This window comes from Solanum pennellii, chromosome 4 (assembly GCF_001406875.1).
Source record: "Solanum pennellii chromosome 4, SPENNV200".
Classification (NCBI taxonomy): domain Eukaryota; kingdom Viridiplantae; phylum Streptophyta; class Magnoliopsida; order Solanales; family Solanaceae; genus Solanum; species Solanum pennellii.
Genome location: NC_028640.1, coordinates 74,893,287 through 74,915,603, shown reverse-complemented (window position 1 = coordinate 74,915,603; position 22,317 = coordinate 74,893,287). Strand labels below are relative to the sequence as shown.

The 22,317-nt window shown below is 35.1% G+C and overlaps 2 protein-coding genes across 2 annotated transcripts; both read left to right on the top strand.

Annotated features, from left to right (window-relative positions):
* The first annotated feature begins 1,135 nt into the window (after positions 1–1,135).
* On the top strand, positions 1,136–14,304 carry LOC107018366 (SPX and EXS domain-containing protein 5-like). The gene is made up of 14 exons (XM_015218830.2): positions 1,136–1,373; positions 2,881–3,021; positions 3,118–3,251; positions 5,627–5,665; positions 5,750–5,842; positions 5,933–6,049; positions 6,788–6,883; positions 7,384–7,497; positions 8,152–8,205; positions 9,514–9,561; positions 10,491–10,641; positions 11,362–11,527; positions 13,199–13,268; positions 13,603–14,304. Exons 2-14 carry the CDS (start codon positions 2,940–2,942, stop codon positions 13,858–13,860), a joined length of 1,422 nt encoding a protein of 473 aa, XP_015074316.1. The 5' UTR covers positions 1,136–1,373; positions 2,881–2,939; the 3' UTR covers positions 13,861–14,304.
* Positions 14,305–14,980: 676 nt separating this feature from the next.
* Positions 14,981–21,242, top strand: LOC107018065 (J domain-containing protein required for chloroplast accumulation response 1). The gene is made up of 9 exons (XM_015218429.2): positions 14,981–15,702; positions 16,777–17,516; positions 17,597–18,099; positions 18,267–18,378; positions 18,981–19,048; positions 19,323–19,388; positions 19,472–19,549; positions 19,727–19,903; positions 20,716–21,242. Exons 1-9 carry the CDS (start codon positions 15,311–15,313, stop codon positions 20,752–20,754), a joined length of 2,175 nt encoding a protein of 724 aa, XP_015073915.1. The 5' UTR covers positions 14,981–15,310; the 3' UTR covers positions 20,755–21,242.
* The last annotated feature ends 1,075 nt before the right edge of the window (positions 21,243–22,317 follow it).

Here is a 22,317-nt window from a genome sequence, read left to right as displayed (position 1 = left end):
ACAAGCTTTCTCTATGAAATTGTGAGAAGTACAATAAAAAGTTCCTTAAAGATCTATACTACCATCTCTTGAAGACAAAATTCAAATTTGGTATGCCATTGTAAGGACATAAAGACCTTAAAAACACCTTGATGTGTGACAAGCATTAATAAACATTTGACACGTGCCGCCTATAGAGGAATATAACTAGGTTGAAGCCTCTTTTAATCCCTAGACATAAATAACTACATAATAAATTTATTGTTCATTTCAATATGAAGTATGAACAGATTATCAAGTTTATTACAAGTTGTAAAAACTTTTCTTGAAGTAATTAATGTGTTTTTCGACACTGCTATTTGAATAGAAGTATAGTTTCAAAATAAACTCCATCATTCTGGTATGTTGATTATAAAAAACACCTAAACAAACTGAATAGTTTTGTTTTTCTCAAGTATAGATAAAAAGTTGAATTCTTGTCCGATATGATACATTATCTCTATAATTTTTATTTTAATAATAACTTATAATACATTTAAATGGAGAACTTTAAAATGATATGTGTAAAGCAAAAGGTAGGGTTGAACTTTTTACACGTTAGTATCAAAATATTTGTTCATTTTTTTTGACATTTTAAAATTTATTTATCGTAAAAAACGATTATTTATTTATTTGAAAATTTAACATCTCAGGTTGATATTCATTTGACTCCCCAAAATATCAAATAGTTATACATTTTCTAGAAGCAAAAGGATAAACTATAAAATCAAATTAAAGATGATTGATTAAAGGATAAATGATAAGATGCTATAATTATCATTTTCCTTTACATTATTAATGTTCGTTACTATGTAATCTATAAGTAAGATAATATAATATTTTACTTTTAAAGACCGATATATTTCAAGTATTATTTTATAAATTCTATCCTATTAAATTTTCAAAGCGAGACACGAATAATTTTACTACTGTGTTAGTATAAATAACACTAATTTATAATTTAAAGTATTTAAAATTATTTCAATTTCAAAATCCAAAAAGGGTCCATTTATAAAATTGCTTTACTATGGTATTTTCTTTTCCTTTAAAATTGCTTTCAGCAAAAACATTTTTTTTTTGGTTTTACTATATAGTATATTATAATTTGGACTGTTTGCTAATAGAATTTTAGTATTTGAAATTGCTAGGCTAAAAGAACTATAATTTTTCCTTAGAAGCAAATCCATATTCCCCTTTACTTCTATATCAAGTGTTCGTATCACAATCCGGATCTTGTCTAACGGAGCTCTCCGTCTTCTCTCTCTTCTTCGATTTCTGTATAACAAGAGCAATTCACATTTGCATGTGAATCGATTTTCATCAGATCCACTGCTACATATCTGTTGTTTCATCAGGTATGCTCACTTTCCTGTGTCTGTTAGTTTTTTTTTGTTTTGTTACTGTAGAGTTTTTGAATTGTTGGGTGATTCGAGAGTTTTGTTTGTTTGTTCGTTTGATTTTTGGATCTAAAGAGCTTCGATTATGCCCGGATAAAGGAATTCAATTTCCAATATTGCTTGTTGCTAGAAATTAATTGAACTGTTGTTTACTGATCAAATAAGAAGAGAAGGAGGGCGAGTGCATTAGGTTAACGTCAGGTTCAGCCACAATGGGAGTTATAAGGAGGACGCAGACTATAGAGGATTCATATTATAGTGTTGATTTCAACTAAAGACATAGAAAATTGATTAATTTATCTTTTGCTCGGTTATTTGAGGGTGGTCAGTATGAATTTTGCAATATATATTAGTGTAGTCCCTAAAGTTTTGATTTTTCTAAAATAAGCCAATCCAAAGAGGCTTTAAATCCAAAAGCCTCATCCAGCTGTTCCAAGAGTCTCCGCTAGTTGAACCGCGTCCAGTAGACTCCCTCTTCCACTCATCCCCTTCGTCAGCTCTTTGATCGGGATACTATTACCTAGATTCCTAAACTTGGAATGGATGGCGGAGCGTAGGTGCCAGCACAGCTTTCGTGTCACCAGAAATCCTTTTTCATTTATTGGGAGACTGAATGAAAAAGGCTTTGTCAAGCAGGCATTATTGTCACGTCGATTGAGAGTTGGAAATACTATCTCCGGGGCCTAGAACAGTGACAGCCTAGTCTGATTCCCCCTACCGAAAGTGCCACAGCTCCTTCTAGCTCAATGAGGTTGATAATAGTTGGATCACTAAACAGTTCCAAAAAAATAGTTGGATCATTAAACTCAGGTGAAATGTCGAGGATTGGGAGATAGACAGTTTGCTGCACTTGATGTGTATATTGGATAAGAGAGCATCACAACTGGAAGCAAATGATTCATTGAGATGGTCCTTTGACAGAAAAAGACTATACTCAGCTAATATGGGTACAAACTACAAAGTACTGGCATAATCTGAACACTGCAAAAGATGTAACCCACTAAACTGGGAATGGGAAGAGAATCATTTATTCTTCTGTATTTGGTGAAAGCACAGTTGGTTTTGTTAGTGTTAGATATTTAATATGGCCCTAGCAGGACTTAGAAAAATTTTCTTATTATTTTATTAAGAGACAGAAAATTCTCCTTACATGCATTTGCTTTCACTTCTTGGGGTTTCGTCATTCTGGTGAAAACCTTTGTGCTTCTACTTTCCTCGGAGAAGTGCTTAATGGACATTGGCTTTCAGAAGTCGATTTCTTCTTTTTTGGGGGGTGGGGGGTGGGTTTCAAGTCTAGTCCACAGTTCTGGTGAGTTTTCTTCACAAATTGATGAGTTTTACCTTTTGATCCCCTTGCATCTGTCCTCTTTCATCCCTTCCTTTTTGGAATTTATTTTATGTTCTTGTTGTCTGTATGCGTCTTCCTATTTGCATTCTTAAAGTGCTATCTTTATTGTAATTGCAGCTTTCAAGGTGATCCCAGTTGCTTAAATTATCATACTCATTGTCTGCTTCCGTTCATCTATGTTTGGGAGTCTTGTGGATGCTCCTGTTAACAGTCCACATCTACGAAGGTCTGGAAGTCGAGCGGTTGTTTCTGATATTGGTAAGAGAAGTTCTCCTTTTGATGTGCTCTATGATGCTTGCTCTCTGTTTTGTTCAGTGGTTTTCAAATAGACTGTAAATAGTTGTAATCTGCTAGGTACGGTTGAGCTTGGAGGGAGTCCTGTAGAAGCCCTATTGCACAGCATAGAGGTCAATGAAATGAAGGGTGTAACTGCACCTTTGAGCACCGCAGCCATAATGCCATCTCCTGTTCTTTTATGGAGATTTAAGGTATGATCTTTTATGACTTTCAGTATATGAGCTTTTGATCTTTATGTAATGTTTATGATTTTAAGGTCAGGAACAGGCCTAAGTTATCGAGATCTGTAATATGGTTTGAAACTGATCTAAAGCTACTTTTTTTTTTTTTGAGAATGGTAACTTTTATTCATCAGCAGAACGACTATGCTGTTAGCAATATTTACAAGCTTGAGCCCTTACACATTACTAGGCTTCCAAAAATTGTAGAATGGATTCAGCAATCCTCTACAGAAGATTCTTTGCACCAAAAATGTAAATTTAGAAATACAATTAATTTTAACTACTTGACTAGAACTAGTCCTATTTTTTCAAAACATCTATTGTTCCTTTTGTTTCATATGATCCACCGAATGCAAGTTGGGATAATACTCCACCATTTCTTATGTTTTGCCCCCCTTCACTCATAATTCCAGTTTTCTAGAGGTCACTAGTGTTTCCTGGCGTTGTCCAATATATTCTTAGCCAAAGTCAAAAATGGGTCACTAGTGATCTAAAGCTAGTTTTATGGTTCATGTTTGATATTTGTTGTCATTGTTTGAACTTGAAGTTAGGATTCAATTCGTTCCTAGTTCGAAAAATCTATGGCTGGATTTGCAATTTTTAACACGAGTAAGACAAAAGTTTGACGAATTATTCTCCATGCTGGAGCTGATGAAAAAGAAAAACACGCAATAGCAATCTTTGTAGCACAAATTTGTACATAAATTATTTATAATTTCTAAACAACATAATGAAAAACAATAACCTAGAAAACATCCTATTAAAATGCAATTTTCCACAAAATTGATGGCATTAAGCTTGCTTCATAAATTGTACTCTCTCTGGCCTATCTTATGCAACAACACTTGTCAGACCATTAAGATATCAGCTTGACTTGTGTATAATATATAGTAGAAAATAATTAAGTACTAGTTAAGCTTATATTGTAGAGGAAACATCACATCAACGTTCAATCCAAATAGTTAGATGAATTTGAATTTTAAATCTTGCGTATTATTTCCAGAATGGTGTCAAACATCGACAAAGATAAGAAATGATGTCACGTGGATGATTTCTGTTTCAGCCTGGTAGTTAAATAGAAAAAAGGTAGAGGGGTGCCTTGCGCCCCTCGGGGATTTCGTGGTTATAATTTTTTGGGATAGATGTTTAAAAAAGTAATATTAATTTATAAAAGTATGAAAAAAACGGAAAAAAGAGAGAGTGAAAATTAGGAAGCAAAATGACGCAAGGGAATATATCAGGGAGAAAGAGAGAGTCAGTCAACTTCTGCTATATTGTTGTCTGGCCACGAGACTATGGTGAGCTATGTTTAATTGTTTTGGTATGTCTTGAGTGATGCCAAGGCTGTGAAGCACCTGCTGTTTTGCTGGAAAGCTGGAAGAAGCAGGGGTAAGAGCAGGGCATGGGATGTTGTTCCTCTAGCTTTACTGTGGATCATATAGAGAGAAATACGAGGGCTTTTGAAGGGGTAGAAATGAGTTTTGTCCAGTTGAGGAGTACTTTCCTATTTCTTATTTATTTTTGGTGCACCCATGTATTCTGTGATGTATAGAGAATTGGGTGTCTTTTGTAGAGAACCATATCTATTTGGAGGTTCTTTATCTTTTGGTATACTTATTGTAGACGGCTGACTTTGGCCTTTTGTTTTTATGAAATTTAACTGTTTACCAGCTTAAAAAAGAAGAGAAAGTATGTTCTTTTTTAACCTAAAGTAAATCAGGACAAGCCCAATTTTCATTTGAGACATCCTATAACCAAATTTCAGTAGGATCTCACCGTCGCTTAAGTATAGCTTTTCATAGAAAAACTCAAACCAGTCTGGACTTTGGAGTGTCTCCCAACACTACTGGGATGATGCTTCGATTTTCGCTTTCTCCATAAGTTCCTGCATCTGATAGCATTTTGTTTCTTTAGAAGGAAAATAGATTAGGATTTTGGACAAAACAGTGAATTATGGCACCATTGCCCACCTGAAGCTGTTCTGTTTCTAGAAATAATCTATTACTTCATCTAGAATTTAGTAACTTACTTTGACATAGTAATGGGGCTCATCAGTATTATTTCATTGAAGACAGTATCTTAGGAATGTTGCCCGTAAAAAATGATTGTGTAATTTTCATTTAGGGCATTCCAAGAGTGGTAAGTTGACTTATATATATATGCATATATAATCAAAAAATGTTGGTTTACTTCCCTTTGTTATTTCTTCAACTTTAATCATACCATGGGTCCTCTTTTCCTGCTTTTCTGTTTGTTGTTGTTGCTGTTTTCTTTTATTTGTTTTCTTATTCTTCTCTGAAGATAATGAAATTTCACTTATGATTCTATGTATGTTATTGTGTCAGGTACTTCTGTTCCTCATTTGGGGTGTCAGTTGTTGCAAGGTTAGTAAGGCCAACTTTCTTCGGTTATGTACTAGGTTCACATATTTGTATTATCTATAATGAGTATTTTCTTTTAATTTGCAGATCAGCTGGGATTCAGTCATGAGAATGAGCGCAAACCTTCGCGATCTATTCCTATATGAGGCTTTTCTCTATTACAATCCTCTTCTCCTTATGGTTAGTGAAGATCATTATAATACTAGGTTATGCAGTAGCCCTTTCAGCAATATTCCTCTTATTTGCATTTATTTGGTTTTGGTGCTGCAGACCATGATGGTTTGGTTTTGGGGCATAAACCTATGGGTTTTTGCACAGGCTAATGTCAACTACTCTAAAATTTTTGACCTTGATCAGAATCATCTCTCTCACAGAGAAATTTGGAAGGTAACTTACACTTGTCAATTGCCATGCGCTTATATAGTCTTGTAAATTGATGCATCTATTAGCCAACTCATATTTCACTTAAATGCTTTTGTGCTGATGCATTTGTTGCAATAATGTGCTCGTTAAACTTTTCAGGTAGCTTACACTTGTCATGAGCCTATATAGTCTCGATGTTGATGCATCTATTAACCAACTCATATTTTACTTAAATGCTTTTGTGCTGATGTATTTGTTGCAATAATGTGCTCGTTAAACTTTCTAGGGAAATATCATATGCTCACTTAAAGTGCAATATGTGGATTTACACTACATATTTAAGCATGGGTAACTATTATTTGAGCTTACTTTTGTCTTAATAGCTAATTGTGGAGCTTTGAGCATTAAGGCTTGGCAATATAAGCCTGTTTGTCAGAGAAGATTGTACAGGCTTTTCAAAAATATTGCAGTAAGATTTGAATACCAGATCAGATGTCATGTGTTAAATAAAGCTGTCTGTTTTTATGCGATGCATCATGTCACTTGCATTGATAAGCCATGGTACGTGAAGTATAAGGGACTTGATGAGAGTGTTGCGGTATGTTTGCCTCATTCCAATCAGATTGAAGGAAAGAAGAGGTAGAAGGAGAAACTAATCTCTATTGCATGACTTTCGCTTCCTTAGTTCTCCTTGAACTGGCTGTTAGATTTTTGTTTTCCTTGTACAAACAGAAATAAATTAGAAGTCCCTTGATAATGCAGTGTGCTACTTGGATGACGATGATTGTGCCGACAAGCATGACAGCTTATCTGTATCTCTACTCACATGGAGAAGTTTCGTTAGCTGCATCTCAACCAGTGTAATAGATGCTTCCTTCCCATTTGATTGTTAACGGTTTTACTTTATCCGATTTAAGTCATATTCAACCTGAATTATTGTCGTATTCCTGGAAAAGCTTCTGATCAAATTATTAAAAGGGAAGAGGAGCATTTTTGGTTCATAATAATTGCCCAACTTTTGTTAGGGCTTGGAAGAGTTCAAATCAAGTTCTTCAGCTTGCCCATACTGTCATACAAAATGCGCAAGTCTTGCAGTTGCATTGAATCAGAAGTATTATCCTTTTAAGGATTCAAAACTTCTAATTCTCCTCTTAACCAGAAAATTTGGCATCAGCATTTATATTTCAACACTTCTATTTTGAAAGCTGTGCCAAATGCTCCTGGTTTTAGGGGCAACTATTGTAGCAAAATCTTGCTTATATTTAGTGTAATCACTCCATTAATTGGCAGGTACCACAGCAGTCCTGTAAATGTGATGCTTCTTTTCTACTATTGTAATGAACCTTATGTCATTGCAGGTGCTCTTATATGCTGCTTTTGCCATGGCTCTGATTTTTCCATTTGATATATTCTATTTGTCATCTCGCTACTTTTTTTTAAGGACTGTTTGGCGGATAGTTTTCCCATTCCAGGTATGTTTCTGTTAATCTAATTGCTACTTTGAGAAATACTTCTGACTTTTAGCCATAATAATTGCCCTGTTGATCTATCAATTTTAAAAATCATTATGATATGAAGGTCTTTATATTTTTCCTAAAAAACTTTTTAATTCGTTTATTTCTATATTGTACGGCACTTACTTTCAATTGAAACCATTAATATCATTATCAGCATGGGTGATTATTTCATTATTACAAATTTCCATGTAACCTTCACTGGCATTTTAGTTAGAATTTCGAAGTAATCGAGTACTTCAGCAATAGGTGATATAGCAGAACTAGGTATCTTTTAAATAGAGTTTTATTGTCTTCAAACGCCAACCATTCCACATAGATCTGGTTTCTTTTGGCAGAAAATATTCCTTCTTCCCTTAAGTGGATTCTTGTTTGACTTCTCGAAGTATATATACTGCTTCTGAGCATTTCCATGTTAGTTTTGCAATATCACGAAGCACCTTTTAGAGGATTAACCACTCACATTCAAAATTCGAATCATCTTGTCAATCATGCTTGCAAAGATTCCTGAAATTAATGTCAAGAATTAAATGTCATGCTAATTTTGATAGAGGGGTTCCATAATATTATTTGTCTGATGTCATGCATTGTTTCTTTTTGGTGTGGATGCAGGCAATATCATTTGCTGACTTCTTTCTGGCTGATATATTCACTTCTATGTCCAAGGTATGCATCCTCTTCTTCTCGCCCCAAAAGAAAAGAGGACACATAACTCATTAGTTTTATGTGCATATTTTTGTATAATGTGGCATAGCTTAGTTCATATTTTCAACTAAACAATTTTGTTTCCAAGTAGGATTAAGTACCTTTTTTTTTTGTTTTCTAGTACACATTTCTTTTCGATACAACCAGTTTGTCACATCTATTTTTTTTTGATGAAGTATGTCACATATATTTCTTTAGGATTAGTCCATTACTAGCTTGGTGGGAAAATATATCTGGAAAATCATAAATGTTTCCTCATTTTTCTCAATTCGTACTTTAGTATTTGATATTGTTAGTTAGCTTTACTACCTTTTGGAAGCAGTGTAGGACCATATTCCAAGCTGCATAAACTTCTGACTTCAGATTTATCATCATATTAATGCATTGGTCAGGTTGTACCATCATTTGCGGACGGGCGAAATCTTTAGTTGATATCTCATGAAATATCTTGATGGATTTGCTTATAGAAGATGTTACCTCCTGAGCAGGTCAATTTCGTGTCATGAAAACAGAGAGTTGATTTAACTTTAGGTTCTGCTAGTTTGGGTTCAATTCTTTGACTCTTGAGTGAACCACAATAAGTCCAAAAGTAAAGCAAGAAGCTATGAAGTTTTCTCATGTCAATGCTCTGAGACTTGGTCCTTTTAACCCTTTCGAAAGCTGCCAGCTTTTCTAACTTTCTGTCATCTTTGTTCATCCTCTTGTCTTCTGAGATTAAAGTGATTCTTTATTAACTACCTATACCATCAACGTGGTTGATATGCTGATTAAATTCTTTCCTAAAGCAATTGATCCTCCTGGAACCTCCTTCTTTTGTCTATTGTCGATTGAGCCTGAAGAAAACCATTAGACTAAGTTACGTTGTTACAAGCCGATTCGATGATCCATTCCCAGAGTGATTGGTCCCAGATTTAGTTTGTCCTTTAGATGGTGAACGATGAGTTGTCTGCTTCACTTTGGGCATAAACCAAAACTGTGAATCCAGACAAATCAATCTCATATACATTTGTCTTGAATAGGTTAGGCAAGTGAAAGATTATCTATTCCATTATACAGTCTGTTACTGTTTTTTTTTTGGAAGCTTACATATTTGGTGATCAAAGCCCTTGTAGATGTACAAACTTTCACCTTCTTCTGTCAATACCTATTGTTGTAGCTTGGTCCTTCTCAAAAAAAAAAACCTATTGTTGTAGCTTCTCATAGAGTGTGTTATTGCATAACTTCTGTCACTTGATGTGCAGTGCCCAATAATTTCATTCTTTTGTGCAGGTATTTTCAGATTTGGAGCGTTCAGTTTGTAGAATGGTTCATCGCCAGGTTAGTTCCTCTCCGTTCTATGCTTTTGGTCAGAAGAAGGATAACTGACATGTCATTGCTAGATTTTTCTTTTTTGTGATAATACAAATTGCATTTAGTGGTATCAACAAGAGAAGGTTGGTCTAGTGGAAGAGACCTCCACCTCAGATGAAGTTTGGCATTCAAGTCACCAAGGGGGAAACACTACTATTGGTTCATGGGGAGTTGGAATCTACTATTTTGACAAGAAAAAACAGTGCTTCATTTAGTTGAATTACTGTCTTTCTAGGTTCCAGCTATGATGTATGATTCACAGCATCACTTGCTGTAAAATTATGTCCACCCATCACTTGTCCATTCATTCAGAAGTTATGATCAGTGCACTAATATTTCAACAAAAAAATGCAGCTTTAGATCAGTATCTGTGCAGTGTTACAGTCTGAAGTTTAAGAAATTTTTGATGGACTAAGTGACCAACTGTCTTCTTGTTATGGTTCACTCAAGTCAAGATATGATTAGTTCTTTTAGGGCTCGTAATAATCTGGAAGAACAATTGGATTGACATGTATGCAAAATGATCCTTCCATTCTGTTCCTCAGTCAAATTAGTGGGACTTGCTCAATTTGTAGATATAGTGCATAATTATAATTATAATAATTACTATTATTTGATAAGTAAAAGGTATAGACTTAGCTGCATTATCCTCCCTTTGAAAGGATTTATATAATTGAAAGACAGTTGTTTCCCTGGGTTTGAGGAAGTGGTAGGACAGTGTTTTCTACAAATAATTCAGTTTATATATGTCTATATTTACATATAAGAGTAGGTAACCAGGCTCTGATATTTTTGCTGCCACTGTAATAGAGAATCTTTTAGAATTTGGCTAACTTGTAGAGTTTTTTTGTGAATGCTTGCTCTATTACCTGAAAGATAACCAATGGCATAAGCAGGTTGCTACCATTGCATGGTTTGAAGCCGATTCTGTTTGTGGCAGTCATGCTGTTGCAATTCCCATTGTTCTTGTCTTGCCTTATCTTTTCCGTCTGTTTCAATGTCTTCGGCAATATAAGGACACTAAAGAGAAGACTACCCTGTTGAATGGTAACTTCCTGTCTTGTCTTTCGTCTTTTTGTTGCTAAGGAAGAGTGAGTTGCTTTGTCGGTAAATGCCAGTCAGCATTTTCTCTTAAAAGGTTTTTTTTAATGCTGTACTTTGAAAGGAACAATTTCTCTCTGAATAGATAGTGCAGATTAGTCGCTTTCAACAATGATTATAACTCCAAGAGCTGATGAAGAAAAGTGGGGAGGGAGATCACTAGCCTTCATTTAACTGTGGAACTAAGAATACCTGGTTGGCATTGAGGCTCATTTGGTGGACTGAAATTTTCTGGAAATGGGTTGGCTTTGAGGGTTTTTATAGTGGTAGAAAGTTTTAGTGCTGATTTGAAGATTAAAGCCTGAAGACTTGGAAGAAGTCTGATTCATTGTGAACAGTAACTGTTGGGAGAATGGAGTGAAAGATGATGAATAGTTTAATGCTTTGCTTACCCTGCTCTTTGTCATATTGGTTTCGTTCTTTGCTTACATCTTTTGCTCCCTAAAAGAAAAATGTCTCTGAAGTAACCTGGAGTGTCTCACATAATTCACAGTGTTACTCCATTTCAATGTTGACCATACGAAAAGTAGTAATGTTTTAAGTTTTTCATTTGTTAAGGGTGGTCTTATACATAAGCTTTCTCTTCAACTTGCTTTTACTTGTTCAGGTTTAAGCTTAACATTGGGTCAATAATTAATAGTGCTAATCATTAACATTTCATTTCAGCGTTGAAATATTCGACTGCAGTACCTGTGATATTTCTCTCAGCCCTTAAGTATCACGTCTTCCCTGACAACTGGGTTAATATTTATCGTCCTTTATGGCTTCTGTCTGGTGTGGTGAACTCGCTCTACTCATTCTATTGGGATCTGACAAGAGATTGGGACTTGAGGTCAGTGACATCTTTTTCATTCTAATTCTTCGGAGCTTTTAGCTAATTTTTCGGACTGCATGCGGGCACTAATGCTTTAGTTGTTATTTACCCAGTTATTGCTCATCTGACTCACACTTTATTTTGGTTATCTATATTTTTCTTTCATTTTGCTGCCTTTCAACTGTTTCAACTGACATGCCTTATATTTTAGCATCTCAAATGCTGACATTGATTTTAAAATGACAAATATGACAAAGTACCACCTTTTATTGATGTAGCATCCTTCCAATCAAACTCCTCTACCTTCCCACAATTTAAATTACATGTTTATTACTTTATTAAACATACTCCTAGAAATTTGATTGGGTAATCTATTAAAACATATATTACTCTTAAGCTTTGCAAAGTACTGCATAGAGAGTGGATATGAGTTCTCATGTTTGTGGTTTGCCCTATTTTGCATAGAATCTTGTGTAATTTGATCGTACACTGCACTTTCCTACTCTACCACTGTGTCCTAATACCTTTTCTCTCTATTGATGCCTCCTTCCATCTATTTCCTTAATCTCTCTCTCTTGATGCCTGCTTCATCTACTTCCACTATTCTACACAAAAGAACCCTTCTTGAAATCTATGTTTTTTTAACTGAATTCCTAAAGTTGTTAAAGGAGCATATACATTTCACAAACTCGGACAATAAAATAAGGGGTGAAGGCTCATCAAATTAAGAATTGTTAACACTTCAGTTCACACAAAAAATTGAAACAAAAATGACAAAAGTACTACCTTAAAGAGAAAGGTTGACAGAGATGCTAGAATATAAGATTACAAGACAATGAAATGTTGTCTCCAAGGGGATGTCTGATTGGTCGAGGCATGGGAGTAACAACCTAAAGATCCTAGGTTTGAATCCCAGCTACAACACTCGGCATGAGTCCATCTGCTCCAACATTTGTGGGTTTGATTATCTGGATTGTGGGCAGTTTGTGTTGATGGACTGGATGAGTTGCACACAAACTAACATGGACACCACTTCTATGTTCAAAAGAGAAAAAAAGAGAATGAAAATTTTGAAGTTGAGTTGAACTTCACAGCATGTTATCGAGTATGACAGGAGTAAGCATGTGCTACTTTTTGCAAACAACCAAGAAATTGTAAGGAAATAAAATCTTATCAGATCTGTATTTTCTTTACTAAATCACCATTTAAGCATAAATTCCACTTGAAATGGAAATAGTGAGGGATTGGTGTGACAAAAAAGTTATAGGAGATGGGCCCCAAGGGCTTTGTTCAGAGCCCAGTGTGATATGTGGTTTAGGCGCACCTCACATGTTCGTTCCCTACCACGAACACAAAACTGGGTAATTAAGTGGAGATGGATAAAGGGGTGGGCTCATTGTTCGCTGAGTTTCAAAACTTGGCCAGTTTGGCCTGGGGGATTTCTTGGTTTACAAAGAGGCTATAGGAGATGGAGACAAAAGGGTTAAAGGAGGAAGGGTGAATCACGGTAATGGTTAAAATGATGACTTGGAGGGGATGTGTAAAAAATCAATTCCCATGTTTTTAACTTTCATCAACACATTTATAATAGTCTGCCACATACCACTTGTTACTTTTATTAGATGAGTCTTTCTGAGATTGTTCTCTTGTTACTTTTGTTAACTCAAATATACTTCTTCTTTCTGCTAGTTGCTTCACTCGGATTTTCAAGTTCAGCAGACCAAATGCATTATCATACTTGTTATACGGGCGGAAATGGGTAAGCTTTATGTCTTTTGCTTATACCTACTGCTTCCATAACTCTGTAAGTTCATTCTACTGGTTGATCAGTTTACCAGTTTCTTGTGTAATACACATTGACATTTTTTTTTCTAGACTAAGTTAAGGGAAAATTCGATGATTCTACTGGTGGTCCCTTTATTTTCATAAATCTGATTGAAGCTGGAAATGATGTTAGATTTCTTGATAATTTTAACAATTACATTACCCTCCATAGATGAAGATCTTGTTAGCCTCTAAGTTGGCATTTCTGATATAAATTTCTTATCATAAAGTATTGAGGGTGTAGTTCTTTGACCATTGGGAACTTGCAGGTCTACTTTTGGGTAATTGGAACCAACCTCATCCTCCGGTGCACGTGGACATACAAGCTTTCTTCCCATCTCAGACACAATTATCTCACAGTGTTTGCAATAACTGCACTTGAGATCTTCCGTCGTTTCCAGTGGGCTTTCTTCCGTGTAGAGAATGAGTGGAATAAGATGAACTCTAAACAAAATATTCAACTCTCCACGATTGACAAGCCAAATGATGAACAAAAATTACTCGACCCAAATGGTTACAGTGTATAGACTATGGAACATTACAGATCCTTCCAACTTCATTGGAGTCAACTGAACAACTTTCTTCAAATCAGGCAGAAAGGTTTTATGGGATCCCATTTTTCCTCTTTATGATACCAGAATTTCTTGTCAATAGTATAGTACGACCTTGCAGGTCAAGAGACATTAGATAAACTACAAGATTCAACCAGCATTCCTTTTCGGGGAAATTAATCCCTCGTAGTTAACTCTTTGTTGGGCATTTAAATCATTTTTTTGTTAGATACTAATGCCTATTTTTGAGGTAAATGTTTTGAACTTTATGGTATCTCGAGATTATTTCATTTTTTCGTACAGCAAATCATGCTGGAATTTATAGTTCATTAGTATTGATGAGATCCTAGTATCAAGTGCTGGAAAACTGTGAAAATGACAGAACATCTGAATTTTTTGATAGATTGAGACTTTTGGGAATATTTATTAGTTGCTTTTGTACTTTCAGTTTCTCCTAAACATGATAATTCACTCCTGTTGTGTCAGGTGCTAGTAGTCGTAGGGTTTTAATGTCTTGAACTTCTTATGTTATTTTACATTATTGATCACTTTATAAATATAGCATTTGTCCCTACTTTTTTTCCAGTATTTTGAAGAGTATTTTTAAAAAAAAAAAAAAGATTCTTGAATTTCATGATCTTAAACTAAAAATATGCACCAAAATGTTGACCTAATCATGCTATGTAAAACTTTGAAATTAGAGAGTTATTCGAGAGAGGCGTTGCTCGGATGGTAAGTATCCATCACCTTTTTAACTTTGATTGTGAGTTTAAGAGAAAGAAAGTATTGTTTTGTAAATGGAACAAAAACACTTGGAACTCCCTTCACATGTACAATAAGTGGTCCTAAAAATTCATCACAAACTAAAACTAAAAAAACTCAAAAACACTCAATAAATTGTCTCACCAAACTTTAGTGCAAATTTGGCAATGAAAAAATAGAATTGACATTTGCAAGTGAGGCTATTATTCTTTCTTCCTTTTGTCTTTTCTTTGCAATATTTTCTTCTTTTCTCATCCACTATTTACAACCACAACATTATCTCACCAACATATACTGTGTGGCTTCAATTTGGCACTAAACTTCAAGTATTGGATATGTTGTCTATTCACATAATGTGCTAACCCCACTTACCTGTTTTCTGTTCTGTTCACAAAAAAAAGTTCCATCCACATAATTTTCATAGTTTTGCATTTAAACAAAAAAAAAAAACATATCATTTTCATCAACAATCATACCATTCGAAAATCATAGTACACTTTGAACATGCATTAATGGCTTCCACCATATGTTCTTCAATGAAATTGGAATTTCAACAAATTCCCGCCAATTTTTGTATTTGAATTTGCGATAGCGGGCTGATATACATAGATTATGCACTGATTATATACATCTGGCGGTTATAATTAGTTTAAGTGTTTTTTCTATGGAGAGAATTTCACAAAAGGAACATGTTTTAGTTGATTATGGTCCACAGAGATCTTTTGAGGGTTCACCAAGTGATATGGACATGGATTTTAACGATGTTTTCGGAGGTCCACCGAGGCGATTTTCAGTACAAGAAGCAAGAACAAGGCACAGTTTCAATGATTCAGTAGAATCTGAAGAGGATTCAGAAGGTGTATCGCGAAATTCGTGGAATGGATTCAATGAAAAGCCAGTTTTTGGGGAAGAAAATGTTAACAGGAGGCGAAATAAAGGTGGTGATTTCTATGATGATATATTTAAAGTTGATGAAAAATCTTACAGCTCAAGCCCTGTTCGACCTTTGTCACCAAAAATTGAAGCTTTTGGTACTTCACTCCCAGCTCAATTCAGGTAAAGTACCTCTTTTCTTTTATATAAAAGTATTTAAGTTATATATACGGTCAGTGTACAAATTTTTTACGCTAGTAGTGGTGTTATTTTGAGTCACACAATGGTGGAATGAAAGAAAAGTGATCTCTTTATATGATTTCTGCAGTTCATTTCGGCCCAAAGTCCATTTCTTTTATCATGGTATCAGAGCCAGACTCATCTCAATTCATTGTTTACCTGATGTTGGGTCTCATCTTATATTTGTCCACGTTCTAGATGTTCAGTCTTGGGTGTGGGATGGGTGAGGGGAGGGGGAGGGGGAGGGTGTGTTGAGTCTCAAATCGGTGAGATGAGGAAGGATTGGTCCATCTCATGAGCTAGCTTTTGGAGTTGACTGAGACTAAAAGTTCATTTTTTTGTATGCGTGATTATGATATTTTATAGGTTATGTCATGGTTGCTGTGAAATGTTATGTGTTGTTGTAGGTCAACTTAACCTAAATAGTGTAAAAAATCTATACATATCCGTACATATAAATTAAATTCTACATGGATTCTGTTTTCTCAGTTAGGTGTGCATGTAGGCCTATAAATCTAAAAATTATATATTTCTTTAGCTGTCCATTTTTGGGCACCATGCTAGTATTGAATAATGGTATGTGCTGGTTCTGTTTTGCATTGTTTTGTTGCTGCTGCTGTTCTTTTTCTCAGGATGCTCTGAACTGTTTCTCTTATTAGTTGGCGTGTCTGTTTTACTGTCATATTTCCTTATTTCGTAAGTGTTTTGATTTGCTGTTGTTGAGCTTAGGGTTGTTCGGAAACAGCCTCTCTGCCTCATTAGGTAGGAGTAAGGTCTGCTTACACTCTACCCTATCCAGACCTCACATGTAGGACTAAACTGGGTGTGTTGTTTTCGGTATATGCCGATTGTATGTCTATTGAATTGTTCCGAACTGCTGTCTCTAGCTGTCAAAGAAACCGATCAAATCTAGTTCTACCTTTAGTAGTAATAGTGGTCGGATTTTCTAAGAAGCAGTAGTGCAATTGTCATATTGTTGCTTCATAGATTGGTTGTAAGTGTTTGTTTCCTGTCCAGCCTTCCTGCCAAGTTGACGAAAGCCACAGATCTTCCCACGTTTGCTTCGGGAAGTCATAGTCCACACAGGAAGCGAGAAAAAGAGATGAAAAATGATGTTCCTGTATTCTATCGTCAAAGTCCATTATCACGTGAAGGTACTGTTATTGGTGATGATTTAAGATACATGTCTGAATCCGATGAGCAAGATATAGGAGGGCATCTAAAGAAGAGCGGAGAAAACATGGAAGATTCGAGTAGTGAATATCAATTTCATTTCTCCATATACAAGTGGGCAGGCAAAGGAGTTCCTATGCTTGTGTCACTGAAGGGAGGGAAGCATTTCAAGTCTAAAGAGAAGATAAAATTTGAAAAATGTTCCAGCTCCAATGCAAGGATGGAGAAAGACAACACGTTTACCAGCTCGCCATTAGGTGGAAACGTCAACTTCTCCAGGGATGCGAATTTTCACTCCTTCAGTACGAGAAGTAAGAATCCTGAGAGCAGTGACAAGGGAAATGGTATCGTTGGGGAAACTCTCGGCATTCCAAAGTCAAAATCTGTTCAGAGTTTTAAAGATGATGTTGGAGTTTATGACACTATGTTACCAACTGAAAGAGAAGTAGAAGAACATCAATTCAGAAAGAAGACAGGTTTAAGTGACGGAATCCAGATAGAAATTAAAAAGAACTCGGAAGAAACCAAGAAAGCACAGCTGAAGCCTCTACGTGCATTTTTAGTTAATGTGGCTGAGGAAAAAGGTACTTTCTGATTTGCAACCTGGAAACTACAGACACTTGTACTTGCTTTACACAAACAAATGTCTCTTATTGCTTTGCAGGGGACGTTAATATGGCACAAGAAACAGAAAGGAAGAGTAACACTGTTAAAGTTACGCAAGCAGCAAAAACAAATGTTAAAGTCAAGGAAAATGTGAAGAAAATTGATGATGAGGCTGATAAGAAGTTGAAGAAAGATGATGTTGAAGTTAGCGAGAACACACAAAAAAGAGATTCACAAGCTAAGAGAAAAGGGAAGAGAGGTCCTGATAAAAAAATTGTAGTAGATACAGGAGTAAACAGAAGTAGTCCGCCAAGTTCTCCAAAAAGATCTGCCGAGAATTCTACTAAAGCTGGAATTAAAGGAAAGGTTCAAGACTTTGTAAAGATGTTCAACCACGAGGTTCATTCAACGCCCCAAGAAGGCGATAGTAGAAGTAAAAGCTATAAATGGAAAGCTAGCAGCAATAGTGGAGTTGAAAGTGAAAAGAGTTATAGCATGCCAAAAGCAAATGAGAAAGTTCAGTTGCCAACGATTAACAAGACACAAGATGCAACCCCTAATGTACCAAACTCCTCCTTAGTACACCTATGATTTCTAAAATCTTCCTTTATTGGATTAGACTTCCATTTTGAGGTCCCAACTTATGGAGGCACGGGGACAGTAGGTTCATTGTTGCTCTATTGGTAGTGATGTGTAAAATTTTTGATTCTGTGTCTTGCTTTTTGCAGGTAGACAAAAATTTTGACAAGCTGGAGAAAACAACTAAATATTCCCAAAGGAAAACAGAGATTCCTAAGACTAAAGACTATTCAGATCAAAAGGCTGCTCCGTCAACTAATGGTAAGTTATACTCCCTCCGTTTCAATTTGTTTGTCTAGTTTTGACTTGGCATAGAGTTTAAGAAAGTAAAGAAGACGTTTGAATCTTGTGGTTATAAAGATATATAGAATGTACGAAAATATCCTTTAATGTTATGGTCTTAAACATGTCATATGTAAAATTATAACTAAATTCCAAAATAGGAAAGAGACATTCTTTATTAAACAGACAAAAAGGAAAGTAAGACAAACTAATTGAAACAGAGGGAATATTTATTTAGTTGAAACAAGAATCCCGACCCACTGAATGATGAAATTTGTTTCAGTTTCTTTACTTATATTATACCTGCTTCTACCTTGGTTGATACATGAGAATGTCCAATCCTATTCTCTTCTGAAAAATATATTGCTAAAGAGAAAAGTTGGTAAACCATTTCAGGTTAACTATAAGCAGCTAACACTTCATTATTGTTCTAAAATTAGTTAAATTAGTTTTTTTCTTTCAATTTCAATAGTTCATTTCCACAGTATCCTTGCACATGTTACTGAAGCGTTGGTACTGGCAGCATCACCGCTTGCAATTCTGGTCCTTAAATCAATTCCACATTTCTATGTTTATTTCAGAGTCAAGACGAGATGATCGAAAAGTCTCAGTTGGAAACATGGATGATCTCTTTGGTGGAAATTTTGTGGTATGTATACTTCTCTAAGTTTCTAATTGACTGTTCGTGAGGATTTATGTATCTGGCATTGAAATTTTATGCCATAACCAAAAAACAATAATAATGCTAGGACTAGAAGAGGGAAATGATATTAGAGAAAACTGAAAAATCCAATTTTAGAGTCTGCAACTTGTACAGTTTGATGCCTTAGTAGGTCAGGCAATATGACTTCAGATCGTTGCAATACTTGTGGAATCGCTCAGTTATAAAATTAATACTGATGAGATAGTTTACCTTTTAACAGGTGGAAGAATTATTTGAAGATCAGGACACAGCTTCACAAACTAATGGAAAAACCGAGGACAACCAAGTAACTTATTTCTTTTTTCTCAGTAACTCTGTAGCATTTGAGCATCCATAACGTGGTTGTAATCATTTGCTATGAACTTATAGGCTTCAGATGCTAAAATTAAGCAATGGTCACAAGGGAGGAAAGGAAATATTCGTTCATTGCTCTCAACGTTACAATTAGTAAGATTGTTTCCTCTTTTACTTAACAATTCCTGTAGCTTATGTTGAGGATTCAGTTGATGATTATAATTTGAAGTTTTATAAAATTTGTTTCTATTGTTATATTCGTGGAAAGAAACATGTCTTTGCTTAAGGTCAGGATTTGCTAATTCTTAAAGCACAATCATTTTTAAACAGGTTTTATGGCCCGAGAGCGGATGGAAGCCTGTGGCCTTAATGGATTTAATCGAAGGAAATCAAGTGAAGAGAGCTTATCAGAGAGCGTTACTCTACATACATCCAGATAAGCTCCAACAAAAGGGAGCTGCTGCTCACCAGAAATACATTGCAGCAAAAGTTTTTGATATTCTGCAGGTACCTTATAATTTTGTCAAGTAGTACTTATTCCACAGCCAAAAGTCCAGTATCTGCACTAGACATACGAAAACTAATATTTAACTAGAGCGGCCCATTAACTCTCTTATCCCATCTAGTATCGTACTTTCCTAGTTCGATCAATACTAACTCTCATTCCCAAACAAATTGGGGTCGGCAACTGTACGTGATAGTGCTTTGATTTGAACCATGAAGAGGGGTTATCGGTGAGCCTAAATTTAGTCTACGGTAAAATCTAGGATCCACTGGTTACTGGTTTGAGAAGCCAAGTATTACAACTTTCATTATCATGTGAACACAACGGCAACATTTCCTCTTGTGACATTTCTGTGTAGCATATGAACCCTACACGAAACCACCATGCAACTGAAGTTTGCAGAAAATCATGCAAGCTTAAACATATAAGTCAATGCTTGTTCTATACATCATAATTCTACTACTAATCCCTCCGTTTCAAACTGTTTATCCAGTTTTAATTTAGCATGGAGTTTAAGAAAGTAAAGAAAACTTTTTGAATGTCGTCATCTTAAATTTAAGATAGGTAGAATGTATGAAAATGTTCTTAGTCCTGTGGTTTCAAACATGTCATGTGCTAAGCTAGATTTAAAGAGTTCCTCAAAAAATAAAAAGGCATTCTTTCTGAAACAAACTAAAAAAAGGAAATTAAGCAAATAAATTAAATTGGAGGGAGTATTACTGTGGCCATGCTACTAAATTGCCCCATAATTCATGAGACTAAATCTTTTGCTTGTATTGTTGAATCATAAAAGTGCTAAGTATGTTTGGTGCAGGAAGCTTGGGATCATTTCAACTTAATTGCTCCTATGTAACACTCAGATATGCAATGTGGTATCCGAGGAGGCGCAGAAACGAAAAAACTCTATTCATCTGTGTACATACCAGGCAAATATGTCATACATATCCTCTCCATACAACATACCAAAATCTGGCTTTTCTATAGTTATACATAGACAACAGACTTTACTCAAAGTTCATATATTCTTTTTCTACAGCAGAGTTATGAGTTAGTGGTAATTGTTACAACATCTGATAGTAGGCAGCAGGAAGCTAGCCTTATTATACAAAACTACCCTTCCATATAGATCGTCATGGCATGAACTTTGTCAATAGATTCCTAGCTTCACTTGCTTGTGATTGCAACCATTCCCCGAAAAGAGGGAGGATGGATGTAATTCCGAAGTCTACTCCTGAAGTCAAGTCTTTCAGTACTAGGATTGAAGTAAAGTACTTTCGAGTTGCTCATTTCCCAAAGCCCTCCTTTCGACTTAAATAGAAAGATTCCTTGGGGAACTGTGAATATAGTTGGATTATAAATCACTATCTGTAACATCTACACAACTCTGAGGAATCCTCAGGTTAGGCTACGTACACACCACCCTCCCCAGGCTCTAGTCGTGGAACTACATTGAATATATTGATGTTGTTGAATTTTCACACAACCAAATCAATTGAAAAATAACCACAAATAAACGTTCACGAAAACTGAATCACTAAAAAGTTGGTGTTTGTCTACTTGATATAACAGATTTTAATGTTGGTTTTAGAAACAAGAGACACAAGCAGCTGTACTTCTTCATGATAAAGCTGTCAATCTTGTAAAATGTGCATGATGAAATTGACTTGCATTATTGTAGTAGAGCAAGAACTAGTACTTGCAATAAACTAATCCTTAATGGTACATAAATATTTAATTTTCCAAAGATCCATGCCCTTTTGTAATTGGCTACAATACTGGTCCCCTACTCCAAAAAAATAAAATAATGTTTTGAGTGAAATATTGAAAAATCAAGATTTTGGACCCCTTGTTGTGACCTAAATGGGATAAGCCTAAATAACTAGTAGTAGAAAATTCAAATCCTTAAACAATCAACTTCATAGTTGCCCCCCACTAATGTCATAAGGTATCATATTCTAAAGTCATAAAGTCTGTTGTAAAAGTGACTCAATGAACATAGGCTCTACTTTCTATAAGCAAATAATGACAAATTTAGAATTTAAAGATTCTAATTCTAATATATATATATATAAAGGAGTTGAGTTCTGATGAATCAACAAGCACGATATATTACTCATAATTTAAGGAATGATTATTGCTCAATGTTTTTGGGTGGTTTAGCTTACAAATTACTATATTGTATATGTGGTATACATATTTATACATAATATATACACTAGTAAACTATGTTGATAAAACAAATCGATCGAACGATATATATATATATTTGAAATTTTTTCGATACTATTTGTCTATACATCCTCACCTATCCAATTGGTTTTGGTCCTCCATGTGACTCACAAAATTTAAAGTCAACTTGTTAATGATAGGGAATTCAAAGCAAACACTATTGTTTCACTTAGCTTAGACATGTTCT